Consider the following 27202-nt stretch of genomic DNA (forward strand, 5'->3'; position numbering starts at 1 on the left):
AAGTAAAATCTACATATGAAAATGGCTTACAGTGGTGATGATGCAGCACTGCATCGACACATGCTGAAAAGAAAAGTGGCAGAAGTAATTTCAGGTAATGCTTTGCTTTCAAGAAAAGAGAATTTCAGCATACAAATGTGGGAATTCTACTTAATAAAAAATGTAAAAAGCCTTGAAGGTTGGACCAATTTTAAAAAAGAGAGACATGTATAGACAATTAAAGCACCTGAAGTTTGTGATATTTGTAATTTGAATCAAGTTCACACATCCATTAAATATTACTTTTTCAGCAAGTTTTTTATGAACCTGCTAATGATGTAAATATACATCTTTTACTAATGGAGACACTTTTAATAAAAAGCTGTTAAATGGGATTTCTGTTTTTGTCGTGATACTGAAAAGGTAGTGAGGATCGTGAAATTTCACTTTTATTGGTACCTTAGTCCCTTTCACGATTTGAAATATGAGATGTTGCTTAATAATGTTAATACATAATCCTTGCAATACAAGGCTTCCTGGGGAAATTTACACAGAGTGGCATCTTTATGGGATACACAGGAAATTGACATTAGACTAAAGATCTGTACAGCACTTTGTCACCTTTTATACTGTGTGACAGTTAGGGGGTCCCTGTGACCCCTTGAACCCTCGGATACCACGCCAGACACCAGATAAGTCCAAATATGCACAAAGCACCCTCCACTCCACTATACTTATAAATACAATAATAAATCAATAATCAATACAATCCTCCACTCCCAGATGCGTTGGCACCCTTCCACCCAGCTCAGCTCAGCGTCTGGGATTTCCCATGGTCCTTTTATATCTTTTATTTATATATATATATATATATATATATATATATATATAAAAAGGACCATGGGAAATATATATATGATAACTAACATTAAATTATGTACTTGGAGATTTAAGGGACTTGTTTATATAAGGTGAATTTAACTGAACTGCCAGTAAACCGTCATGACTAGTGCTCATAAAGTACAGTTAGTAGTGACATTCTACCAGATGCCCCTTCTGTACGGATTGCCACCTCACTTTTTTAAGTTTGGAATCTCTTTTGAGACGTACATTGCAGACATACTTGTTTAAACATGATCCTTTGGGACACAAAAACTGAAATTTATAAAGTAAAGCATATAAAGGGATTGCAGGAGTAAATGGTGTAAAGGGGAGTCTGCTTTGAAAGGAACATCTCGCTGACTTCATTTGTGCAGTACAATTAAGCAGACACCAGCTTGTTGATCAAAGCCATTGTGTCATTCATTTTGATGCTGTCCATTGAGTTTAAAACAGTTAGATCCGATTTGTTATATGGAAGGTAAGCTAAGTGACCCTCACCATTCATTGATCACAGTAAGACTGGCTCCTCCAGTTGAGAGAGTGGCATTATGCTTCAAGAACTACACTCTTGTAATGATACAGCGATGAAGTGTAGCAAATTTCATTGATTTATTCATTTCTCTATTTCCTTTATGCATTGTGTTTTGTGTTGTGCACAATCAATTGACATGTAACCAAATATTTTCTCTTGCAACCTTTTTATTCAGTGAAAAAAGAAATTTAAAAAAATGTTTGATAGGACGGAGTTTAGATATACTAATATACTATAAATTTTAAATATATTGTTCAGCACTAAGTGTAAGTTGCCTTGCTTTTTGTTGTTCATCTTTCTCAAGGGTGTCAATTATTAATAACAGAAGACTAACAGCTGCCACATTGATGTAACACAGCTCATCTTTGAAAGAAGTGAAGGTTTTTCCTGATGTTTTCTTTTAAACTTTAAAAGTACTTTTTTCAGGAGTGGATACTTTTTAATTCAAGACACACTGCTGCAATTGCTTCGCAACAAATTAAATTTTTTGTTTGTTTAAAAAAAAAACCAAAAAAACTGCAATCCAAAAATACGCTTTATACACGTATTACAAAAAAAACGTGAACTTTTATGTGTGGAATATGTTGCAGAAAATAAAAGTAGGTATGCTGCTTTTTCACAATACAATCCGATGATTAGTGTTTCTTCTATTCAGATTATAGTAACTGTTGGACTTTTAATACCTTACATATATCCATCAGTTTTTCTGACTTGCTTCACTGAATTCAGGTTTCAGCAACACCACAAACCTATCAAAACAGGATACCGGGTAGGAGCCAACGTCTCATTTTATTTGCGGACATGGCCAGCTGTGAGTAAATGTGGTTACCTGCACAGGTGACTCCTTCAGCAGGTTGGCTCCTGTCAAGTGCCTGATACTGCCAGGATAAGCTTTACTCCACAGTCTTGACCTGGATTAAGTGGACCTCGATCGTGTTGATATTTTGCAGTAAGGACTGACTGTGCCATTTTTGTACTATCAGCAATATTATGCAAGACATAGGCCACTGTATATTTTTATAAACCCTTTAATCACAAAAGACATGTCTCAGAAGCATCTGTGTCCTTCTTCTTCTTCTATTTATTTATTTTTTTACACATCCAAAGACATATTTTGGAGGAATGCAGTTTGGCGATTATGATCAGGCCCAATGGAAGGATGAGCAGGTGACTGCATGGCTTTGAGTGTGCATTTGTAATGGAAAAGGCCTGAATTGAACGTGTATGTACAGTGCATGTAGCATCTTCACCTAATCATGTAGTGCTTTATTTTAAATTTATTCACTTGGCATTTGGGTGTGAATTCTTAAAGAAAGTCACTTGAGGCACCATATTCTGTGTTTTCTCATGGCCATGGCTCTTTGAAAAGGGGTGGGGGTGAGAAATATATGGGCAGCAAGACAACAATTTAGAAAGAAAGTGACCTTCTATTGTTTTACATATTAGTTTTTACTAGTGTGACTCGTGTGTGTGTGTGTTTTTAATATTTTTAATTGCAAAAAAAACTAGAAAAAAAGAATGCAGATGCAGGCTGAAAAGAAGACATGAGACTTGCTCATTACAACATTTTATTAGTTATGAGGGAAGGGTCTAAAAAATGAGCGAAGACCTTGGCTGCTTCAGTGATGAGATTTTTGGTGACTTTTGTTATGTAGTGCTTGGTGAAAAACCTATGTTGCTGGCTTTTTATTTTCAGTTTTACTAACCCGCTTATCTTGACATTCCATAAATGCTTTTGCCCTTAAGTTATTGGATCACAGGCTGTGCATTTAAAGTATCGGCATAGCATGGTAAGAATGGCCTGTTTAAAATCTTAAAATTATTTTAAGATTTTTTTTCTTTTTTTATCTTTAGAAGATAATTGATTTTTTTTTATTTGCTTTGCAGAGATGCACTGATCAGGATAATTATGAGTAATTCAGAATGCAGACATGTCCAATCCAAAAATGGAGTCTAAATTTTTCAGACATTTTAGGAGTTGGTAAAGTTATATATTATTGAAGCCATTACCTGTTGCTCCACATCTCCAAGTTCCTTGGGGTTGTGGACCTCCTCAGGTTTTCCTCTAACTTGTCCTCTTCCTCTCCCTTCCTTCAGCGTTCTAACATGTCAGAACTATTTAGCTTGCAGATTGACAGTTTTTGGATTCCACATGCATAAAGTGTCCCCTCTATTGTATGTAATGCGTTTTTTGATATATTTTTTTTCTGTTGTGATCATATTCTTAGGTTCTTTCAAACTATACATATACTGAAATCACTAACTTCATTCTATGATATGTAATCAGTATATTATGTTGCATTAAAATGAGGTCTGTTTTAAGATACGATGTTGCCGTGTTCTTTTATAACTTGGCACAAGACTGTTGGTTATTACCATAAGAGCAACAATTCTGTTAACTTCAATCAGTGCATCTCTAGTATTCATTTAGGTTTGCAGTTTAAGTATTTTTGTAAATGTACAAAATATAAACTGTACAATTTGTTTTACAGTATGGCAAGTTAAATTCTTGTGCTGAAAATTATTGAAGTTTTATGCCATTTGACTATCTGTTGATTTTATCCCCATTTTGTAATTCTTTTTTTCTTTTTAGCCTCATCCAGGAATGGGATTTCAAGCTTATGAAGGGACAATTAAACCTCATCCTCAATTTAATGCGCAGAGTGATGCTGAAATTCTGAGGAAAGCCATGAAGGGTTTTGGTAAGTTTTTATTTCATTTATTCACAATATCAAATTAATCTTAAGCTATTTAGGAAAATTCAACAAAACACACGGTATATATGCAGAAGTTGGTTAAGATTATACTAATGAAGGTACCATGATAATTTTCATTCAGTTTTCAAACATCTTGTCAACCATTGCATACAGTGGTGTGAAAAACTATTTGCCCCCTTCCTGATTTCTTATTCTTTTGCATGTTTGTCACACAAAATGTTTCTGATCATCAAACACATTTAATTTAACCATTAGTCAAATATAACACAAGTAAACACAAAATGCAGTTTTTAAATGATGGTGTTTATTATTTAGGGAGAAAAAAAATCCAAACCTACATGGCCCTGTGTGAAAAAGTAATTGCCCCCTTGTTAAAAAATAACCTAACTGTGGTGTATCACACCTGAGTTCAATTTCCGTAGCCACCCCCAGGCCTGATTACTGCCACACCTGTTTCAATCAAGAAATCACTTAAATAGGAGCTGCCTGACACAGAGAAGTAGACCAAAAGCACCTCAAAAGCTAGACATCATGCCAAAATCCAAAGAAATTCAGGAACAAATGAGAACAGAAGTAATTGAGATCTATCAGTCTGGTAAAGGTTATAAAGCCATTTCTAAAGCTTTGGGACTCCAGCAAACCACAGTGAGAGCCATTATCCACAAATGGCAAAAACATGGAACAGTGGTGAACCTTCCCAGGAGTGGCCGGCCGACCAAAATTACCCCAAGAGCGCAGAGACGACTCATCCGAGAGGTCACAAAAGACCCCAGGACAACGTCTAAAGAACTGCAGGCCTCATTTGCCTCAATTAAGGTCAGTGTTCACGACTCCACCATAAGAAAGAGACTGGGCAAAAACGGCCTGCATGGCAGATTTCCAAGACGCAAACCACTGTTAAGCAAAAAGAACATTAGGGCTTGTCTCAATTTTGCTAAGAAACATCTCAATGATTGCCAAGACTTTTGGGAAAATACCTTGTGGACTGATGAGTCAAAAGTTGAACTTTTTGGAAGGCAAATGTCCCGTTACATCTGGCGTAAAAGGAACACAGCATTTCAGAAAAAGAACATCATACCAACAGTAAAATATGGTGGTGGTAGTGTGATGGTCTGGGGTTGTTTTGCTGCTTCAGGACCTGGAAGGCTTGCTGTGATAGATGGAACCATGCATTCTACTGTCTACCAAAAAATCCTGAAGGAGAATGTCCGGCCATCTGTTCGTCAACTCAAGCTGAAGCGATCTTGGGTGCTGCAACAGGACAATGAACCAAAACACACCAGCAAATCCACCTCTGAATGGCTGAAGAAAAACAAAATGAAGACTTTGGAGTGGCCTAGTCAAAGTCCTGACCTGAATCCAATTGAGATGCTATGGCATGACCTTAAAAAGGCAGTTCATGCTAGAAAACCCTCAAATAAAGCTGAATTACAACAATTTTGCAAAGATGAGTGGGCCAAAATTCCTCCAGAGTGCTGTAAAAGACTCATTGCAAGTTATCGCAAACGCTTGATTGCAGTTATTGCTGCTAAGGGTGGCCCAACCAGTTATTAGGTTCAGGGGGCAATTACTTTTTCACACAGGGCCATGTAGGTTTGGATTTTTTTTTCTCCCTAAATAATAAAAACCACCATTTACAAACTGCATTTTGTGTTTACTTGTGTTATATTTGACTAATGGTTAAATGTGTTTGATGATCAGAAACATTTTGTGTGACAAACATGCAAAAGAATAAGAAATCAGGAAGGGGGCAAATAGTTTTTCACACCACTGTATATACTACTAAAAAAAAAAAAATAATTAAGGGAACACCTCATCATTAGAGTCAAACGCCAGGTCAGTTAAGCTTCAGATATCAATCTGTCCAGTTAGGAAGCCTAAGCAATTGTGAATCTGCTTCTCCTGCTTTGGTGCAAATGAAAGTGATGACATATGCATTGTAGAGGCAACAGCTACTGTATATGCTGAGAGACATCAGAGGTTAACTGTTTTTACATTGAATTCGAAGTCTGTGATGGTTTACATCGATGAGGTTAAGAACATTTCTTACAAATGACCAGAACAGAGAATATGCTTCTTTTTGGGATTCAGTTTTGTTAGGACTTGGATACAATTAAGGCAACAAACTGTATAGAAGGTAAAGTAAAAGGAAAAGAATGAAGAAAATCTAAATATTAAAAGTTTTGGCATAAATACAAACTTTAGAATTTTGTAAAATAAAAAAGGATAGCTAACTAAACAATGCCCATAATTATGGACTTGAATTGGAATGCTATCACTGAGTAATTGTGTAATGACATTGGGTCTTTGTTTCCCTGATAATTTCTAGAGCTATTTTGCCTATGGCCTAAAGTCAGGCTTGTCTTAGATGTCAGATGCATTTTATTTTCTTTTTGTGGGGGTGGGAGTGTGTGTTCAGGTTTTAATTGTTACATATGTTTTCACTGTGTGTCCATTTTTTCCCTTTACCCTTTTAAGGAACTGATGAACAGGCTATTATTGATGTGGTTTCCCGTCGCACCAATGATGAAAGACAGAAGATTAAAGCCATGTTCAAGACGATGTATGGCAAAGTGAGTAATGAGTATGAATTGAACTGTAAAAGCTTATCAGTTTCTTTTACATTAGATTACTTTATATTTGGAAAATCAAACTTAATGTATTTTCACAAAAGTAAGCAGGACAAAGTTGATTTTATGCCCGGTTGAAATGATACTTTTAAGTATTGCTTTATTAATAATTGTATATAGGTGAGGTGCCTTACTGGAATACATTTGTAGTAAAGAACTGCGATTCATATGGATTCCTAGAAATCTGAAAAAGAGAACAACAAAGTAACATTTAGACTGTTGGTGTCTGTTGCATTTAGATCGGGGCATATTAAGACTTTCTTATAGAAAGGCTGTTTCATCATATTTCACACTGAAATCAAGTTAGGGAGAGAAAGCTAATAAAAAGAAACAAGGAAATTGCATCCATCACTGCTTTAGGAGTGTGACAGATCTTTATAATAATGGACAGCTGTTTTCCTGTGTTCTGTTCCAGTAAGAGTTTTTCTATAATGGCCTAAAGGCAAACATGTTTACAAAACAAAAGCAGATGTTGATGTGGCGTGCTGCTTGTTTAACAGGACTTAATTAAAGATTTGAAGTCAGAGCTCAGTGGGCATATGGAAGAAGTTATCCTAGCACTCTTCATGCCAACCACCTACTATGACGCTTGGAGTTTAAGACATGCAATGAAGGTGAGCTTTTGTAACAGAGAAGATATTTGGTAAGGCATATCACATTTTTTTTGTTAATCATTGAAACACTGCTCACTTTTAATTTATTTACAGGAGGACAAAGTTTGAATTAAATTAGTACTTTGTGTAACTTGCTGTATGAATTTTTGTGCTACCTATCCCTGATATATTGTCATTGATGTCCTGATGTCCTCAACAACAGGGAGCTGGAACACAGGAGAAAGTTCTGATTGAAATTCTTTGCACCAGAGACAACCAGCAGATTCGTGAAATTGTGCGTTGCTACAATCAGGAGTTTGGCAGAGATCTGGAGAGGGATATTCGTAAAGACACTAGTGGTCATTTTGAAAGGCTGTTGGTGTCCATGTGTCAGGTAATTGAGTTTTTTGTGCTTGTAAACATGCCCTGCTAAAGAGTTAAATGATATACTGTGTCATATTCATGTTTGTATTCATTACTAATTTTACCTTGAATAAGCATGCTAAATTTGTGTAATTTTTATCTTGAATTGCTACTACTACAAAACCAGCCATGTGGAGTAGTGACAGGATTTATGCACATCTCATATTTACCCTTCCTTTGCAGGGCTGTTTATCGTTTTCCTTCATCTTAAAAAGATTTTTTAAGGCTGTAAAGACTGCTTTACCTGTCATAACCAATCACAAAAATATTTTGAGCGATTTCAGATAAACACTAATTTTTTTTTTTTTTTTTAACCGAAACTTTTTTTAATATTTTGTATTCAATCTTAAAGCTCCTGATGACCATCGCGGAGTTTACTTCACCCAAAAATATTTTTTTTAGTTGTTACAACCCTTTGTTTTGTTGTAATGGATTAAATCTTTTATTCCCATGTTTTTGTGCAGAATGGATATAAAAGGCATCTACGGTGACCAATACTGGACAACGGCAAACAACATCAATGAGTCTATGGAAAAAAAAAAATCACATGTGCTGCATAATCCACATGTCAAGTCATCCAGTCAGATGTTCACAAAATCTGAAATAGAAATATTTGGACTAAAATATTGTTAAATAATCCACTTTTAGTGAAATAAAATGGAATACATTTAAATGTGAATGAGCATATTTGAATTTCCCATTGGGATTAATAAAGTATCTCTATCTATCTAATCTAATCTAATCTAATCTATCTAATCTAATCTATCTATCTCCCATCATTACTTTTATATTCACAGTGAAGAGCCACAGCTGGAGTACCTTGGGAGTATTTCATGGTGGTCTCTAACACTACACATGTGAAATGACCTTCTGCCTGTTGAAGCTTCTTTGATACGCACCAGTCCAAGGCTAATTCTCATCCCAATGATGTTTTTTCTTGCTTTTCTTCAACTTTTAGTCTTCCACCAGTGCACACTTTTTGTTGATATTGCATGAAATGCAAAGCCTGACCAATGAATGAGGCAGGAAAGCGGATGTTAAAGTGCTTAGACATACATGCCTGACCATGTTTTATTTTAGTCTCCAAGAACATTTGCAGAAGTGGTTTATTTCACAAGATTTTAGTAAAAATGCTTGTTTGGGGTGTTGAGAATACAATTGGATATTTTGACATGTAGATTATGCGATACGAGTAGTTTTTAAGATTTTTTTTTTTCCACTGACTTTTTGATGTTTGCTGTTGTCCAGTGTTGGTGGCGATGGATCTCTATTTTATCACACATTTTGTAGCTCTGTTCTGCTTGAAAACCTAACACTAAAACTTTTTTTCTCTTGACTTCACTACAGACTACACATGGGGTAAGTAACATATTTAAAAAAAATATTTTTGGGTGCAGTAGTCCTTTAAGAAAAGATTTTGGGGCCGTGAGGCTGCATCTCTTGCAGTTCAGTAAATTTAATATTAACATTAGGTTTACCCACACCTCCCTTTCCATTGATTTGATTTTCTTTTTTTATTGATTTGTGGTAAAATTTCCCAATTTTCTATAACTTTGGAGAATTGACTATTTGGGCCTCAACCCATTATGAAAAACCATGGTTTTTCTGTCTAATGTGGGTGGTCACCCAGTGTATAATGAGAGGGGCGAATGCCACGAGGCCAAGAAAAAGAGACAGCTACAGTGATCCCTCCTCGATCGCGGGGGTTGTGTTCAAGAACCCCCCGTGAATGGTGAAAATCCATGAAGTAAAAACCATATGTTTATATGGTTATTTTTATATATTTTAAGCCCTTATAAACTCTCCCACACTATTATAAACATTTCCCGCACAATTTTACAGCATAAACCCTTTGTATTCTTAGATATTAGGTAAGATTTGTTGAAATTATGTATGTAAACACACTGTTTATATACAGTAAAACCTAAATTATTTTAAAGATATCGAGTGTCTCCGATATCACATATGTTACAGCCATTACAACAGACAGGCCACCAGCAATAAATACGTGCAATGCAAGAAAAATTGTGTACAGTAAAATGTGTGTACAGTGACACTAAACTATGTACATGTTAGTGCTTTGAGTACTGAGAAGCGCTATATAAATGAATTTATTATTATTATTGTAATAAGTACTGTACGTAGATAATTAATTATGCTTACTCACCAACAATGAGACGATGACTTGTCCGGTAACGATGAGTTTAATTTTACTGCACAACAAAGGAGAGCGTTACAGCTCTTCTAAAGGAGCCTCTTCAGGCGACTGTGTAGCACCGCCGTTGTTCTTCTTCTGGCAGTCTTCAATCCAAATCCCTAAAGCAGATTCCATCCGGACTACCGCCTTATTACATCCACTTACAACTCGTTTTGTGCCCTGGTTAAAGGACACTGCCGCCGCAGATCTTATATTCTTTTCCTCCTTTTTAAATGAAAAGAATCGTGGACTCATTGCCGTAATGGCATCCTACAGCGGTGTAGCTGTTCCCTTCCTTCAACATATCCAAAACTTTTACCTTTTCGGCAATCGTTCGCATCTTCCGTTGGCTCTTGGGCACAGCCCCTGAAGCAGTAGCACGTTGATGCTGAATGAGCGAGATGAGACTTCCTGGTTAACATGGCAGAATCTAATTCGACGCTCTGTCGCTGAGCCAATCAGCACACAGGAACTTAACTGCGTGCTCTGATTGGGTAGCTTTTCAGCCATCCGCCAATAACGTCCCTTGTATGAAATCAACTGGGCAAACCAACTGAGGAAGCAAGTACCAGAAGTAAAAAGACCCATTGTCCACAGAAATCCTCGAAGCAGCGAAAAATCCGTTTAATATATTTAGATATGCTTACATATAAAATCCGCAAAAGTCGAAGCGCAATATAGCGAGGGATCACTGTATTGCATAAAACTCCTTATTCATTCATTCATTCTTGTATGTTGACAGCCTAACTGACTGCTAGGAAGACTTTTTCTTTTTTTTTTTTTTCTTTAATGCAGCAACAAAGTAGCTCTTAAAACTAACAATCAGAGTTCAGTCTTTCCCTCTTCTACCTCAGGAAAGATAGCAACGGTGATGGGGAGTGTCAAGTCTACGTGAATTCCTAGGTAGAAACGGTGCCCTCGTCTTCGCCCTTATTGTAGTTGTTGCTATTTCCTATCCCCACCAACCACTTCATAATCAGAAGCCAATTTGTACTTTTAGACAAATGCATCTAACTTGGATACTATCCTTCTGCTATGGCGTGTCCTACTGTATTGTGGTGTTCACCCTTTTGAAGAAACTGTCTTGTTAAAGAAGAGTTGTTTAAGGAATTCAGTCTTCATTTGGAAATTAAGTTGAAGTAAAAAAGGTTACATTGACTCCTGTGCATTAAAAGTAGTGTTGTCTACGAATATGTACTGTACACCTTTGTGTGACTACAGAGCTGAAACTAGCAATATAAATAAATGATGGCATCTGTAAGAAATGAAAGAAATGTGACAGCCATGCTCTGTCTCCAGGATCAGGGTTAAGAACCTATTGTCTATAAAATATGAGCCTGTCTCCAGAAGACTGTTTTTAACAGTGTGATTTTTTTTAAAAGTGTATTTTTAACGACCGGCATGGCATCAAGTTCCATTTTATTTGATGTTTTAGGGGAATCGAGATGAAAATCAGAATGTTGACATGCAGAAGGCCCAGGAAGATGCCCAGCGCTTATATCAGGCAGGAGAAGGCAAACTGGGCACTGATGAGTCGTGCTTTAACATGATCCTTGCTACACGCAGCTTTCCTCAGCTGCGGGCCACTGTGGAGGCGTATTCTAGGGTTTGTGTTTTGTATTTGCAGCCAACTTATTGTTCTGCTTTTGTGATTTTTGCAGTATGTTATAAAAGTCAGTGTTCTTGATATTTTATTTATTTTTTTGTTTTCCACCTTAGCTGGCTAATCGAGACTTAATTAGTTCCATCAATAGAGAGTTCAGTGGATATGTGGAAGATGGACTGAAGGCGATTGGTAAGATTAAAACATCATTTTGTTTTGATTGCCTGCAAAAGTCAAAAGGCTCCTTTGCAGACCCTATTCTGAAACCTGAGAAAATGGAAATTAGCCAGTCCATCCATTTGGCAGGCCTGTTTCTCCTGGTCATGGTTAATAGAATGATACTGCAAGTTATCAGTTTCTAATTCTGGGACATTCTAGCATTACTGGGTGAAATGTTAAGAATCAAACCATTGGTGGGGATGCCTGTCCATTGCAAGGGCCTCTCACATTAACACCCACACAAGGCAGTTTTAAAATTGCCAGTTGTGTGTGTCTGTTTTTATTTTCATTGTTTAATTTGGTATTTGGTAATAGTTAAAGAATAATTTGTCGTGGAATAAATCATTCACACATTTTACAGTAAAATTAATCTGGTTTAATTTGCAAGACGCCTTAGTCTTTTTTTGCTTATATAAAATAGCTCAATTATAAGTTTCTTTTCTATACTCCAAGCACAGACTGCACTAACAGCACCTGCCATGTTCACTTTCTTAGTAGTAAATAAGGATATGTCACATTAAAGATCTTTTGCAGGGTGTAAAATATTGTAATGTACATTTATATACTTGCTCAGTAAAATTAATCCACTTTTTAGAATCTATTTAAGTGGATGCTATGGCACTGCTAGCAAAACGTCCAGCATGTCCATTAGCAAAATAATTAATTTTGTCCACATTTCTCTAAGAAATAATAAACTTTTAATACATCATGTAGGAGGTGCAGTAAACTAAGCCTGGTGTTCAGAACAAGTTAAGCCAACCTCTGTTTAAGATTTGGGTGTATTACAAACTGGTGGTGGTTGGGGCCTTTTGGGGCAGGACACGGCAAAATAATGCTGCACTTGGACCCTTGTAGGGGGCTGCAGCAGAGCTGGCTTGGGCTTTTATTTTATTTATTTTAATATGGAGGTTTCCCCACTTGAAGAGAGTGGTGTATTTACAGATTACTCACCCAGGAAGTCTTCAGAAACTTGTGCTATGACTCCATCAGGTTAAAAACCACTGGCTTGACTAATAGCAAAACAAGTACACAAAATGGTTTTAATGGTTTCCTGGTGTGTGTGTTGACCTGGCCACATTGTGACACTGTGCAGTTCTTGGAATTATCTAAAGTGCCACGTTGACTTGTCTATGTGAGAGCAAGTTCTGATCAAAACTGTGATGTGTTGTTTTTATTCTTTCAGTTCAGTGTGCTCTCAATCGCCCAGCCTTTTTTGCTGAGCGACTGTTCAAGGCCATGCATGGGATGGGCACAGACGACTCCACTCTGACAAGAGTCATTGTCAGTCGCAGTGAGGTATGTTTAAAAATGTAAAATTTGGAGTCTAATGCTACATTTTAGTGCCTCCTTTGTCGTATGCGTTCCTTTTTGCTAACAAAGTGAATAATGTACACTCCTGAATGAGGAGTACCCTTGGGCCATGTTACTATGGGATTTATGTGCCATTATGGAAAGAAATGAGCAGACTGACATAAATGAAAATGTATACTGATAGAAAATAATCTTAGAAATAACATTTTCAAGAGTGTGGCTTGGAGCCAAGAGTATTACACGAATGTTAAATCATTTCCATGGAGACATTTTAACACGGCTTGAACTTTCTCTGAGTATTTACTTACCACACCTATAAAGCTGATATTCTATTGGCTGATCTGCTTTTTAAAGTCCGTAAATTTCTGAAGGGTGGAAGTTGCACTGTTACAAACAATTCCTCAAGTTACTGAGAGCAAAGAAATACAATGTGAAAATTGTGAGCCCCCTGCAGCTGAGTAAATAGTGTAATGCAGCCGGTATGGGATGCACCTGACCATGTCAGCCCTGTCCTATTATTGGAGTCAGCTTGAAGTAATTGGCTTAATGGTACACATGCAACAAGGCATCAAAATGCCCACTAAAATGTGAGAACAAACTGGATTGGTTTCCAAATTGTTTTCCTTGGTGTTGCCGGTGTTCCCAGAAGGCATTTCATCTCGCAGGGATATCCTCAAGATGAGTCACAGGGCATGGCTTGATGGTAGCTCTGGTCTGTACTGGGAACGGAGACGGACGGCTACGAGGGCTAGCATTAGTTAGAAGAATCTGTGAGCAAGTGACATACCATCAATGGTCTGGTGACCCACGTCCTGCTTACAAAGGCATTACCCACATTCAAATCTGTTTCTTGGAGAGTCACAGTCAGGGTGGGTGATTGAATGATCCCTTAGGGATGACACCGCTGTGACCTGTTGAGTTGGCTAGTTTGAGCAGCTGTTTAAAACCAATCCTTCGACCAGGATGTTGGACATCTCTGGGTCCACGGTTCTTGAGGCCGATCCTCCAATTATCTGTGAACCACTCAGTCATGTTGAAATTGCACAGGTGGTGAACCAAATGAGGGTAGGAAAGGCTGCAGGGATTGGTGGTATCTGGGCTGAACTTCTCCAAGCTGTTGGTAAAGCTATCTTCCTGCCATTGCAAGCAATCTTTTCTTCCATTTGGGAGACTGGTGTCATCCCAACGGACTAGAAAATGGGAGTTGTTATCCCTATCTGGAAAGGGAAGGGTGATCACCTGGATTCTGGCAACTACAGGGGGAGATAACACTGCTCTTGGTGCCGAATAAGGTACTTGTTAGGGTCATCCTCCGTAGTCTCCTTGATCATGGACTGGAGCAGTCTGGTTTTACGCCTAAGAAGTCTACCATCGACCGCATCCTGGCACTGATGGTTCTCATCAAACACAAATGCAAATATTGGAAGGATTCCTTTGCAGCTTTTGTCAATTTTCAGAAAGTGTTCGACTCAGTTAATCAAGCTGTTCTGTGGGACATCCTGAGCCTTCACCAGATCCCCCTGAAGTTGTTGGATGTCATGGCCAGCCTGTACACTGGTACTGTGAGTGCTGTGCAGAGTGGAGGCAGACCCTCTTTGTTTTTCCCAGTTGATTCTGGAGTTGGTCAGGGGTGTGTTCTGCTCCTGCCCTGTTAAGTGCTTGCATGGGCCGAGTGTTGGGCATTGTCGTGGGGTCCAGTGGCTGTGGGTCATCTGTTTTTGAAGAGAATTCGCTGAACTTGACTTTGCTGATGATGCTGTCATCCTTCATGTCTCTGGTGACTCTCTTATGAAGTCAGTAGATGGACTGAGTGAACGGGGGGCTGGTCATGAGGTCACTGAAAAGCGGTGTATGGTGCTCCCGATATCTATGCAAAAGGACAAAGGTCCAAGTCTTTAGAGTCCTGATGCTGGTTGCGAGACATGGATGCTATCCAGTGACCTGAGATGAAGCCTGGACTCCTTCGGTACTGTGTCTCTTCGGAGAATCCTTGGGTACTGCTGGTTTGACTTTGTGTTGAATGAGTGGTTGTTCACGGAGTCCCAAATAAGGCACATTACCTACGTTGTGAGAGAGAGTCACTTATGGCACTGCAGCCATGTGATGCAATTCAGAGGATGGTCTGGCTTGCAGGATCCTTATTGTTGAGGACCTGAGCTGCTGGACTAGGCTGAGGGGATGCCCATGTAACACCTGGCTGTGGCAGATTGTCATTTTTGGAGGGTGGGATTGAACCACATGTCTGCCTGGGTGGTTGCCAACCAAGATCCCAAGCTTTTTTGTCGTGTGCAGGGTGTGGCAACATATTGTACAGTGCATGCTCCCTGACCTGACCTGAAAAAGACAAATTTACTTAAGACACCGCTGTTTTGTTATGTCACAAACCCAGAGGAGGGAGACTTCATATCTTGTGTTTGATCAAGAAAGAGCACACTGTGGTCTGGCCTTATCACTCATGGGTGCATCACGTAACATACCAGAAAGGGAACATGCAACTGTGTAAAAGATGGGGCAGCAACAAGAAAAGTGAGAAGAGTACAAAATACTGAAATATTGTGGTATAGTTCAAAAATGTTAAATGTGCCCTGGGCAGTGGAATGGCTCCAGATACCTGTTTTATAAGGCACAAAATGAACACATTGAAGGTGCTGTTTAACAGGCTGTTTGTCAGAATAAAATGAAATGTGACCTGCCGTTGGATAACAAGTCAGTTGGTAGGCTGGGAATGGACAGCCATTGTTACACAGACCGAGTCTTGTCTTTCAAGCTGATCAGATTAGTCCACGCTGATCATGTGATTTGGTAATTTCATTCAAATTCCCAACCTGCTTGACTTGTCAAACTTAACTGGGCCAGTTTATAGTCACACAAATCAACCCAATGGTGTTTGTGTTAAAGGAATAATACGTTTATGATATAACAGAACCTAACAGTGGCAAACAATATGAAAAATGGCCCAGTGGGGAGTTAGGGATGTGGATGGAGGTGTTCAGTGACGTTGGTCATGCCCAGTAATTCACATGTCTGTGAAAAGGTTATATTGACAATGTGTGCAAAACCCCATGCATTTTTTTGCTATTATTATTATATGGATATTTCTTGAAAAAATCTCAATGTCATTAAGCGAAAGCGCATTTCCATAATACTGAAGTTTTAAATTAAAGACAGGACTCTTGACCCGTGAATGAGGGGGAAAGGCATATCGTCAATTCCAAAGCTCAGTCAAACCCCCCAGCATGTCTTTTCTGAGCTGTGGCGGAGCAGGTTCCCCCTCTGGTGAAGTGAGTACAATCCCACTATAAACAGTACCACCTTGTGACCCACTGCTGGTTAAGAAACACTGCGTAAACATATACATGGCTTTGACTAAATTTGTAACAATTGCAGTATATTATTGGACTTCAGCTACTGGTCAGTGTTTGAAATCCGATTCCAGGTCCTGTGTTTTTACTGATTATGTCTTTGGTTCAAGTGTGTGTGCTTTTTTGTTAAACGCTTAAGTATGACAAATAGCTTAAATTGCTATCATTTAGATGTTTGTCTGCTGACATGAAACTCTACTATCTAGCCAGTGTCTGTATTGTCCTCATATCTGGCACTATGTAAATGGTTTCTAACTGGCCCGCCGGGCACCTGCTGCTCCCTATTCTCACCAGTTGGCCGTTGGTGTGACACAATATCTTTTTCATCTTCCAGATTGATCTGGTGCAAATCAAGCAAATGTTTATGCAAATGCACAACAAGACCCTACGCATGATGATCGAAGGGGACACTAGTGGAGACTACAAGCGCCTCCTGATGGCCATTGTTGGACAATGAAGACCTTTTTTATATATTTTTTTTTTTATGCGCCCTTTTCTTCCACAGTGGGTTTATATAGTTGCCAGTGTTTCTCTTGTGTAGGACTGTAAACTGGAAAGCCTGGACTTCACTTGCCACAGACTTAACTGTGTATACTGTTGCTTCTTTGAGGGATTTCAATGTTACTTGAGCTTTCATCTATCATCTCTAAACTGTTCTTTTAACATAAGAGTGCGGACCAGTGCCATTCTATCAGTTTGGCATCCTAAAACTACATGGGCCGTAAGGACAGGGTGCTTTTGTCAAGATACGTGCAGGTTAGACAGTCCCTCAGTCGCTACACCAAGTGACCTTCTCACCTGGGATAGTCTTTAGCTGTCCCATCCAAATGTGCACTTAGGGAACTTTTTATTTTAATAATGCAAAAGCTATGCAATTTTCAAATGTCTAGATGATCATGTATTTTCTGTGTATGATTCCTACTGTATAATCTCTGCATGCTTGTGTCGCTGCTTTCCTAAAACTTAAGCTGTGTGTTTTGCGTACTTAATCTTGTTAAATTTGCCACACTACAGACAAGCGCTCACAGAAGGGGGGACTGACTTAAGAAAAGGGTCATGGCTTTGTAGGTAGGGATCATGCACTGACTGGGAGAGAGAGGGCAATACTTCTAATGAATAATGGATTGTTGATTATGGGCTGTTATCTGTACATCAGAATAAACAAAACATTCTTCATGTTCATTTGCTGCAGACTGCGAGTTTATTTAATTAAAGGGTTTTGGGGCGTTTTCAACCTCCCAGGAGATCACTTGGTTGTTTACTCCTGCTGTGCTCACTTTATCCCCAGATCCCCCACATCTTTGTGTCTAACCATTTGCCTAATCTTTTTTACTTGTTTCTATTGTTAGGTGTTCATCTCTTCAATTTTTAATCTTCAGTATGAATCAAGAGGACTGCACAGGTAGTGGTCACATAGCACTTCAGAACAGGTAACCCCACCTGAAGTCAAGCATGTTTGGGCCTGGCAAGTACTAGGATGAGACAGCATCTAGGAAAAGCTTAGGATGCTGCTGGAAGAGGCATCGGTAAGGCCAGCAGTGACAGGGACAGACTATGCTGTAAAAATTTGTGCCATCCTTCAGATGAGACTTAAAACCGAGTTCCTGACTTTCTGGTCATATAAAAAAAAAAAAAAAAAAAACTCCTGGGCATCTTTAAAAAGAGTGAGGTGTACTCTGACACCCTGGCTAAACTGCCTACCACAATCTGGTCATTTTGACCCCTTTTAGGGCAGATGTTGACTTTTGTTGACACAAGAGATTGAGGCTGTAAATGTCGATAAAACTCACCGTTGCGTTATAGGTAGATGGTCGACATGCTTTACTAGGAGGACTGTTAGAGTCCGATTCCGCAATAATACGCAATAAATACATCCAGGTCAATTAGTCTGACTTGTGACACTCTGATACAAATGATCTGGAGATCAAAAGTGAAAATCGGGTACATGCATCAGCTGATTGTGCATCTGACGTGTCTATGACAACATTTTCGCCTGGGAGGACTACACAAGCTGGCATCCGGACTTCAAACTACATGGGGTGTAGTACAAGGGTTTTTGTGGATGGGCTGAAGAAAAATGCAATGAATGGAAAGCCAGCTGCCACATATTGGGCTTGATGTTTGGTATCCAGTCTTTTACCAGAAGTTCAAATTTTCTTAGCAAGTTGCTCCAAAAAAAAAAAAAAATACAATCTGTACACTACTGTGAGGGTATAGATATACAGTGCATCTGGAAAGTATTCACAACGCATCACTTTTTCCACATTTTGTTATGTTACAGCCTTTTTCCATAATGGATTAAATTAATTTTTTCCTCAGAATTCTACACACAACACCCCATAAAAACAACGTGAAAAAAGTTTGAGATTTTTGCAAATTTTTTAAAAATAAAAAAAATTGAGAAAGCACATGTACGTAAGTATTCACAGCCTTTGTCGTGAAGCTCAAAATTGAGCTCAGATGCATCCTGTTTCCCCTAATCATCCTTGAGATGTTTCTGCAGCTTCATTGGAGTCCACCTGTGGTAAATTCAGTTGACTGGACCTGATTTGGAAAGGCACACACCTGTCTATATAAGGTCCCACAGTTGACAGTTCATGTCAGAGCACAAACCAAGCATGAAGTCAAAGGAATTGTCTGTAGACCTCCGAGACAGGATTATCTCAAGGCACAGATCTGGGGAAGGTTACAGAAAAATTTCTGCTGCTTTGAAGGTTCCCAATGAGCACAGTGGCCTCCATCATCCGTAAGTGGAAGAAGTTTGAAACCACCAGGACTCTTCCTAGAGCTGGCCGGCCATTTAAACTGAGCGATCGGGGGAGAAGGGCTTTAGTCAGGGAGGTGACCAAGAACCCGATGGTCACTCTGTCAGAGCTCCAGAGGTCCTCTGTGGAGAGAGCAGAACCTTCCAGAAGGACAACCAGGCCTGTATGGCAGAGTGGCCAGACGGAAGCCACTCCTTAGTGAGCGGAGTGAGATGAGACAAAGATTGAACTCTCTGGTGTGAATGCCAGGCGTCGCATTTGGAGGAAACCAGGCACTGCTCATCACCAGGCCAATACCATCCCTACAGTGAAGCATGGTGGTGGCAGCATCATGCTGTGGGGATGTTTTTCAGAGGCAGGGACTGGGAGACTAGTCAGGATAAAGGGAAAGATGACTGCAGCAATGTACAGAGACATCCTGGATGAAAACCTGCTCCAGAGCGCTCTTGACCTCAGACTGGGGTGACGGTTCATCTTTCAGCAGGACAACGACCCTAAGCACACAGCCAAGATATCAAAGGAGTGGCTTCAGGACAACTCTGTGAATGTCCTTGAGTGGCCCAGCCAGAGCCTAGACTTGAATCTGATTGAACATCTCTGGAGAGATCTTAAAATGGCTGTGCACCGACGCTTCCCATCCAACCTGATGGAGCTTGAGAGGTGCTGCAAAGAGGAATGGGCGAAACTGGCCAAGGATAGGTGTGCCAGGCTTGTGGCATCATATTCAAAAAGACTTGAGGCTGTAATTGCTGCCAAAGGTGCATCGACAAAGTATTGAGCAAAGGCTGTGAATACTTATGTACATGGGATTTCTCAATTTTTAAATTTTTAATAAATTTGCAAAAATCTCAAACTTTTTTCACGTTGTCATTATGGGGTGTTGTGTGTAGAATTCCGAGGAAAAAAATGAATTTAATCCATTTTGGAATACGGCTGTAACATAACAAAATGTGGAAAAAGTGATGTGCTGTGAATACTTTGCGGATGCACTGTAGATAGATACTTTATTAATCCCAAGGGTATAGCCTTGCCTTCTCCGCTCAGTCCTCCTTCCTTCCACCCACTTGACATTTTTTTTTTCTTTGTCCTTAAATGCTTTTGAATGTGCCCACATGGACTCACACTGAGGGACACCTATTCTTGCTGTGCTTTTGCTAGCAGTGGGTATCTTTAATGCCACAATGCGCCTGGCCTACAACCCAAGTAACACAGCAGATCACATTCTGTTCATTTTGTTCACGTCCTGAAACTTCATTTTTTATTTTTTTCATTCATTACAGGCTATGCAGTTAGTAAATCTGTTGCCTTGTCTAGTATTCCATTACAAATAAACTCAGAGTTGCCACATTTCTTGTTTTGATATACTTAAGAGTTTTTGCATGCTGTACACTTTTTTGTAAAGAGAACACATGGAGAATAAAATAGCAGCCACCATCACCACCACCTATGCAGCAGGTCCCCAGGCTTTAACATCTGTGTCATGTTCTCCTGTCCTTACCACACTGAGGCAAATGGCAACGTCGCTGGTAGACAGGAGCAGTGGCAGTGTGTTAAACTGGGAGGTCCAGAACGCCAAAATCCACTTAATGTCCACAAGTGGGTGGTAGAATGACAAAAGTACAGGGTGTACACTTCAGATGTCACGCCAACTCTCCCCACGGACGTACGTCTTCATCATTCTTGTTGAACTGGCTAGGCTGTCGGAAGCTTGACAGATTTGGCATAAATGTCAAAGGCTTTACTTCCAATTCTGGAAAGTTTGCATTTTATTAACAACACGGAGACCTGTTAAAATAACTTAAAAATGCAATTCATGTTCAATTCATTCATTTTTTACATACAAAAAAAGTGCAACAGTTTTAAGGAAACACACCTGAGGTCTTCATGTTGCAAATGATTAAATAAAACCGTTTTGTCATCCTTAAATATTTCAAGCATATCCTGGGAAGCTCAGAATGCTTAAGACCATTCTATTTAGTGAGTTGCACAACATTTATACACCCCCCCCCCCCCCCCCCCAACTTAATAGAAAAATAAAACAGGCAAAATAAATCGGTTCTGTCCATAAACTCCCTCAATTATTATTTGACTTGCAGTTTTTAGAAGTAACCTTTACCTAGGCCTCTATGCAGTGTAAACACTCGGCAGATGTCCACCTTATTAATCTGGCAAGTCAATCACCTTGGAGGTCCTCCTCCTCCTCCGGCTGGTTGGCAGGATGGCTCCCTCACATTGTGCTCCTCTGGCACTGGACGGGCAGCTCACTCACTGGCTGTTACTCTTGCAAGTTCCATTGCTTTCGCTGGTGGTTACTGAAATAATGGAGTCTTGTGGCAGTGCGTCTCTCCTTGGGGGCATCCTCTCGTTGATTCTGTCTAAGCCCTTGGCTTCTTCAAAACTGCAGATCTTATGCTGTGGTGAGAATCCTCGGATTGCTTAATAAAATGCAAATTGAATGAGTGAGTAATGGGAGGTGAAACTGAAATCATGCATGTCACAAACTCACCACAGGAAAAAGCTGGTCAGAAAGGAGGGTCTTACAGACAAGTCAGCCGTGTGAGCAAAATGTACAGTGAACAGCGAGGGGCGCATGCCACCTGAAAGTGGTACTGCGGAAAGCCAGCTAGATTAGAGGGTAACTAATACTGAAATAGAAGTATGAACATTAACCTCTGTTTAATTTTAGTAGTGATTTTTAGTACAGTACATGGTAATTATTAGGGATTGGGGGGGTCAAATCATTGATAATAACCTCTTCTTTCGATTCTACAAACACAAATCAAATCCAAATGCTGCTGTTCTGAACTCGCCGGCAAACCGCACCAGCTAGGAGCTCATCACCTATTTGCAGTCACTTGGGCCAAAATACAGATTTCTCTGATTTAGATGTTATCCACATGTTACAGTGTAGTTGGAGATTTCTAACATCTAGTGTCTGAACGCGTCATTAGTATAAAATGTGTCGTTTTTTGGAAAGTGCCAACCAGGAAAGTTTTTGAGACCGTCTGTGATGCAGTACTGTTTATCATCAAGTGCCATTAACACTCCATATAGAAACAAAAATCTGCAGTTGTAACAGGCATGTGGATTGTACAACACGTCTAACATTAAATGTTTTCCCCGCATGGCCATTCTTCATGTTGTTTACCATTGTACAGCATTGCTGATCAGCTGTTAAACGTGACACTTTTTTTCTGTCCATTCTGCATGCACATGTGAGAGATGCACACACATGGGGTAAGTAACATGGTGTGGTGGAGTAGTTCTTTGATAAATGAATATGCATGTGCACAAACTTCACAGTTCCCTTTTATTGCAATGTTTCTGAAGCAGCAGATTATTTGTTCTTTTTACTATATTAACAAATTATGTTTAAGTTGAATTTTAGTATTACTAAATTGACAAATCCAAGGCACCTCCATCAGGTGGTCATTACTAGGTTCTGTTGTGCCCGGGCCAGACATGTAGACTAATGGAAAGTTGCTCCTCATTTTGGTCTTTTCACTGCATGTACGTATGGTGAGCCCACACTGCTGACCCTAAAAATGTTATTAGTGTTAAAGTGTACAGTAATGTGATAAACTGGCGAGCCAAAACATTCTGAGCACTTCCATATGAAGTGAATGATGGTAGCTATCTCGTAACAAGGGCCTACTGTATGTCTAGTTCAGGGATAGACTCGATGGTGAGGTAACAGTAGCAACTCGTAGAGGATGTGCAGAATGAAGAGCTGGGCAGGTGTAAAGACCTGAGTGACTTTGAAAAGGGTTTAATCATTTTAGCTCATGGTCACCCCTGCCGAGTACCTACTGATAGTGGCCAGGTATTGGGCAATCAAGACTCACTGATGCAAGAAGGCAATGAGGCCAGTCGTGTCTGGTACAAACCAACAGCATGGTTACTCTGACTCAGAGTGGTGGTTATGGGAGTAGTGTGCCGTGACATACAGTCCATCAGAGTGGCCAGCGTTGAAAGCACCTACACTAAGCACACAAGCATTGGACTCATGCCCTATATCAATGGACGGTGTTCATCTGGTCTGATGAATCAAGTTTGCTGTTATTATATGCAGGGATGGCTATGTATGTGTTGTTTCTCTGGGGGCAGAGATGGCACCAGGATGCACTGTAGGGTGAAGAGTATGATGTTTTGGGCAATGGGTCCCTGCATTCATGGGGACAGTAATTTGATGTGTACAATCTACGTAAATGTTGTTACTGTCCAGCTACACCTCTTCATGGTATCTTTCAACAGGATAATGTACCCTACTACGCTGCACCAATTGTTCAGATGGCATTGGAGGAACATGCTGAAGAATTCAAGGTGTGGCCCTGGTCTTTAAATTCCTTGGCCTTCAATCCAGTTGAGCATCTTTAGCAAATGTTGGACAAACGTACAGCTTAACCGGAATCGGCACGATCTGCTACTGGCTAGCACAGGGCCCGGTCTTGTCGCGTTCATACCTTGAGTGGTTGGCACAGGGATAAGTACCAGAATAATAGGCAGGTGGTCAAAATGTTTTGGCTCATCTGTATATATCTCTATCTCAGAGAGTCTACCCTGACATTAAGTGGTCAAAACCACTGAACACAGTGAGGGTGGAAGATGTGAGGAAACAAAGTCTGGGAGGTGTTGAACATTCTGAAGTGGTGCAACCAGACATTGTGATGGTCTCGTCCTCTGGAGGAACTCCTGGAGCCAGATGGGGACCATAAAGACAACACAAAACTCTTGATGCTGACAGCAAGAGCCTTCTGCATGCAATAACTTCAGGCCACGTTCAGTAGGGGTGTAAAAAATAGTCATGCAAATAAAACATGGCAGAAAAATGCATTATTTTAGAAGGTGTAGGGTTTAGTAAAAGAAATAAAGTGGGGCAGTTAAGAACGACCACACAAGGCTGCAGCCATGCACACAGAAAACGCAAGCCATTCATAGCCGCCTAGCAGCATATCCTACAAACCCCCGTCCCCCAAGCTGCAGAGATGTTTTAAGCATACGGTACCTTCATTGGCTTCAAGCGCCTCAACTGTGGCTGCACAAGTGAGCAGGGCATGCAAAATGAATGAGAGATGACAAGCATAATATGGCAGAGTTGAAACTGAATGAAATACACTTGAAATTTCACACTTAATAAATACACTTTAACCACCATGTGCAAGATCTGCTGTTGCCTGCATTAAAATAAAAACACAGTCGTAATAAATGGCACAACTGTTCTTTCTGCAGGGGAGGGCCTCAGCATTAGATGAACAGCTGCCGTCTCCATTCAGCGCGGTGTGTGAACGTCCTAAAGAGGAATTCACTCTGCTCCTCTGTCACTGCTGTTTTTATGAAGAAAGGGAAAGAAAACACAACTTTGGGAGGGGTGGACCCCCTGATGTGGCAGGTCAATTTTTTTTTCTCTGCAGAGGAACGGGCACCCACAAGATACTTGGTCATAAAAACCAGACATACGCTGACATGAAACCACAAAGAAAATAACAACACCTGTGCAGCCAAGTGTGCACTCACGGGCCTGGGGTTTGTTTTGTTTTTTTTTAATATGTCCACCAATTAGTTTGCAATAATTACATTCAAACCCCTATTTGGGAAAGGAAAAAATGGCTGCATTGTTTATGGAATGGATATTAAATGCTCTTATCTAGGAGCAGATCACCACATCAAGTTCATAGAGTAGTCAGACCTTAACAGCCTTGTATGCTCTAGCAGACGACTGCCACCATTACAACGTAAAGACCATCGGGCACAGATGCGAGAGACGCTCTTCTGCGTGAGAGGTCGCCGGTAAATGAGTAGCAGAGCTTAGAATCCTAAATGCTTTAATACTTAACTGCTCAAATGAGAAAAACTCCCAATGGGATACAAGACCACCTTACGGCACATCTTTAAACCCACTCATAGCCATTCATACTGCGCCACTTTAGTTAACCTAACGTGTGTGTGACTTTGGAACACGACAGGAAAATCCACACAGACAAGGATAGGCTGGTGTTCTGGATCTGTGAGGCAGTGGTGGTGACCACCATGACACCTCCTAAAATCCAGTTTTAATACTTTTTTTTAAATTCCGGCATCAAAAGGAAGTCCAAATGCATTTTCTGAGCAAGACCAGTTCCATCTGGACATTTTGCTTCTCCGTTTTTACCAGAATGATTTTATATTCCGCCTCAGTGCAAACTAATAATCACAATGCTGAATATGTAATGGAGAGTAACAGCTTATTAAGTACAAAATGAAGTGGAGAAAAAGCACACGTGTGGAAATGTGTAACTCTCATGGCAGAAAATCTGAACTGCACTGATGAAGCAAAGGCTTTCTTTACTGACTGTAAATATGTAGTGCTGGCAGCCACAAGTTCAAATGATATCGCGTATGTCACTGTGGTCTGTTTGTCTCATAGGCTTTGTACTCGCCTACAACTCCTGCTTATGAAAGAAAAAAACTGCAAGCTGGCTGCTAGTTCACTGATCATGCAGGACTTTCACAAAACTTCACATCTACAGTACACTGGTGATGGGCCAATTTAAACATGGCGTTTCAGAGAGATGTAAAGAGTGGGTAACAACCCAAAAACCAACACCGACACTGGGGCTACTGCTCTCATCAGGCAGCAGAAGGTGGCTGGGGCTGATGGGTGGGTGGACTCCCTCATAAGCATGCAACAACTTGCTCGCAAATAAACCCTAATTCACATAAAATATTAAATTAATACACACAAAAAACCCTGAAAGTTCCAAAATTAGTTTTAAACTGAATTATTTTTACCAGTTACTGTCACATACCACTCTTCACTCATCACTGGGATGCAAATGACAAATATTCTTGTAAATTGAAACTTGGGAGCACACACTGCAGTCAAAGACTGGCTAACTACGGTGCCAGTCAGTGACGCTATTGTTTTAAAATGTTGGCATTAGGGGATGGGAGGTGCGTCAGCCAGCCAATCAGGTGGCCAGGATTTACTTTCCTGCTGCCTGGCAGCCAATCATATGGCAAAGTTGGAGGGTAGGAGAGGTGTGCCACCCATCAGTTGCTGCTTCAGTGCCAGTCTTACCAAGAGTCTGTGTTCTGTAGAAACCCAGACAGGGATCAGAAAAACTCCTTCCAAAAAGTCCTCCTTCCCCGACCCCATTTATTTAAAATGGGGAAACACAGCTTCCTTTGCCTAGAACGTATTTTATTTCTACATTGCTTGCTTGTCCATTTTATTACACATTCTCATGTTTGCTTCGACACCGGCTCAGTCTGTGAGAAGTCAGTTCCTGGGCTCTGCCAGGAGAGATGCTAAGGAAGTCCTGTGTTTCTGGAGATTTGGATTAAAAGGGAGCAAAGCTCTCTGTTAAACATTGTGCCATTTTATAACTTGGGTTAATTTTACCAACACAGTATTATCATTATCAAACACTGAACCCCAGACACGTGGGAGTACCACAACTCCGGGACTTTTAAGTATTTGTCCACCCTTGGAACTTGTGCTCACTCCGCTTGGTCGTCTTTAGATTTTGTTGCCATTGTGGTGTTGAGGCAGCTCTGCACAACATCTTAACTACCATTATATAGTGCACTTCTAATCATATATATGAAATCTCCTATACATTTATTTTTTTATTCTATATATACAGTATATATTATACACACACACACACACATACATATATTATATATATATATATATATATATATATATATATATATATATATATATATATATACACACATATACACATATACATGCATTATATATACAGTGGGGCAAAAAAGTATTTAGTCAGCCACCAATTGTGCAAGTTCTCCCACTTAAAAAGATGAGAGAGGCCTGTAATTTTCATCATAGGTATACCTCAACTATGAGAGACAAAATGAGAAAAAAAAATTCCAGAAAATCCCATTGTCTGATTTTTTGAGGAATTTACTTGCAAATTATGGTGGAAAATAAGTATTTGGTCACCTACAAACAAGCAAGATTTCTGGCTCTCCCAGACCTGT

At 39.8% G+C, this 27202-nt stretch overlaps 2 protein-coding genes across 12 annotated transcripts in view; one reads left to right on the forward strand and one right to left on the reverse strand.

The window, feature by feature from the left end:
- LOC114647308 (annexin A7-like) overlaps window positions 1–17630 on the forward strand; it is a 61756-nt gene extending 44126 nt beyond the window's left edge. Inside the window, exons 6-14 of one of the 2 annotated variants that reach the window (XM_051923469.1) lie at window positions 2501–2560; window positions 3987–4095; window positions 6589–6683; window positions 7241–7354; window positions 7557–7727; window positions 11389–11559; window positions 11673–11748; window positions 12959–13071; window positions 16783–17630. In XM_051923469.1, coding sequence (XP_051779429.1) covers window positions 2501–2560; window positions 3987–4095; window positions 6589–6683; window positions 7241–7354; window positions 7557–7727; window positions 11389–11559; window positions 11673–11748; window positions 12959–13071; window positions 16783–16905 — 1032 coding nt within the window. In that variant the 3' untranslated portion in view covers window positions 16906–17630. The remainder of the gene's footprint in view (window positions 1–2500; window positions 2561–3986; window positions 4096–6588; window positions 6684–7240; window positions 7355–7556; window positions 7728–11388; window positions 11560–11672; window positions 11749–12958; window positions 13072–16782) is intronic. The other variant, XM_028795990.2, reaches the window with a different exon arrangement.
- Window positions 17631–21001: 3371 nt separating this feature from the next.
- The window catches only part of LOC114647309 (serine/threonine-protein phosphatase 2B catalytic subunit beta isoform), a 112362-nt gene continuing 106161 nt past the window's right edge, over window positions 21002–27202 (reverse strand). For 5 of the 10 annotated variants that reach the window (XM_028795994.2, XM_028795993.2, XM_028795992.2 and 2 more), the window contains 2 exons: window positions 24219–24248; window positions 21002–21648 (listed from right to left, as the gene is read on the reverse strand). In XM_028795994.2, the coding sequence (XP_028651827.1) occupies window positions 21479–21648; window positions 24219–24248 (200 nt within the window). In that variant the 3' untranslated portion in view covers window positions 21002–21478. The remainder of the gene's footprint in view (window positions 21649–24218; window positions 24249–27202) is intronic. The other 5 variants (XM_028795997.2, XM_028795996.2, XM_028795995.2 and 2 more) reach the window with 3 other exon arrangements.

This window comes from Erpetoichthys calabaricus, chromosome 2, assembly GCF_900747795.2.
Source record: "Erpetoichthys calabaricus chromosome 2, fErpCal1.3, whole genome shotgun sequence".
In the NCBI taxonomy this organism is placed as follows: Eukaryota; Metazoa; Chordata; class Cladistia; order Polypteriformes; family Polypteridae; genus Erpetoichthys; species Erpetoichthys calabaricus.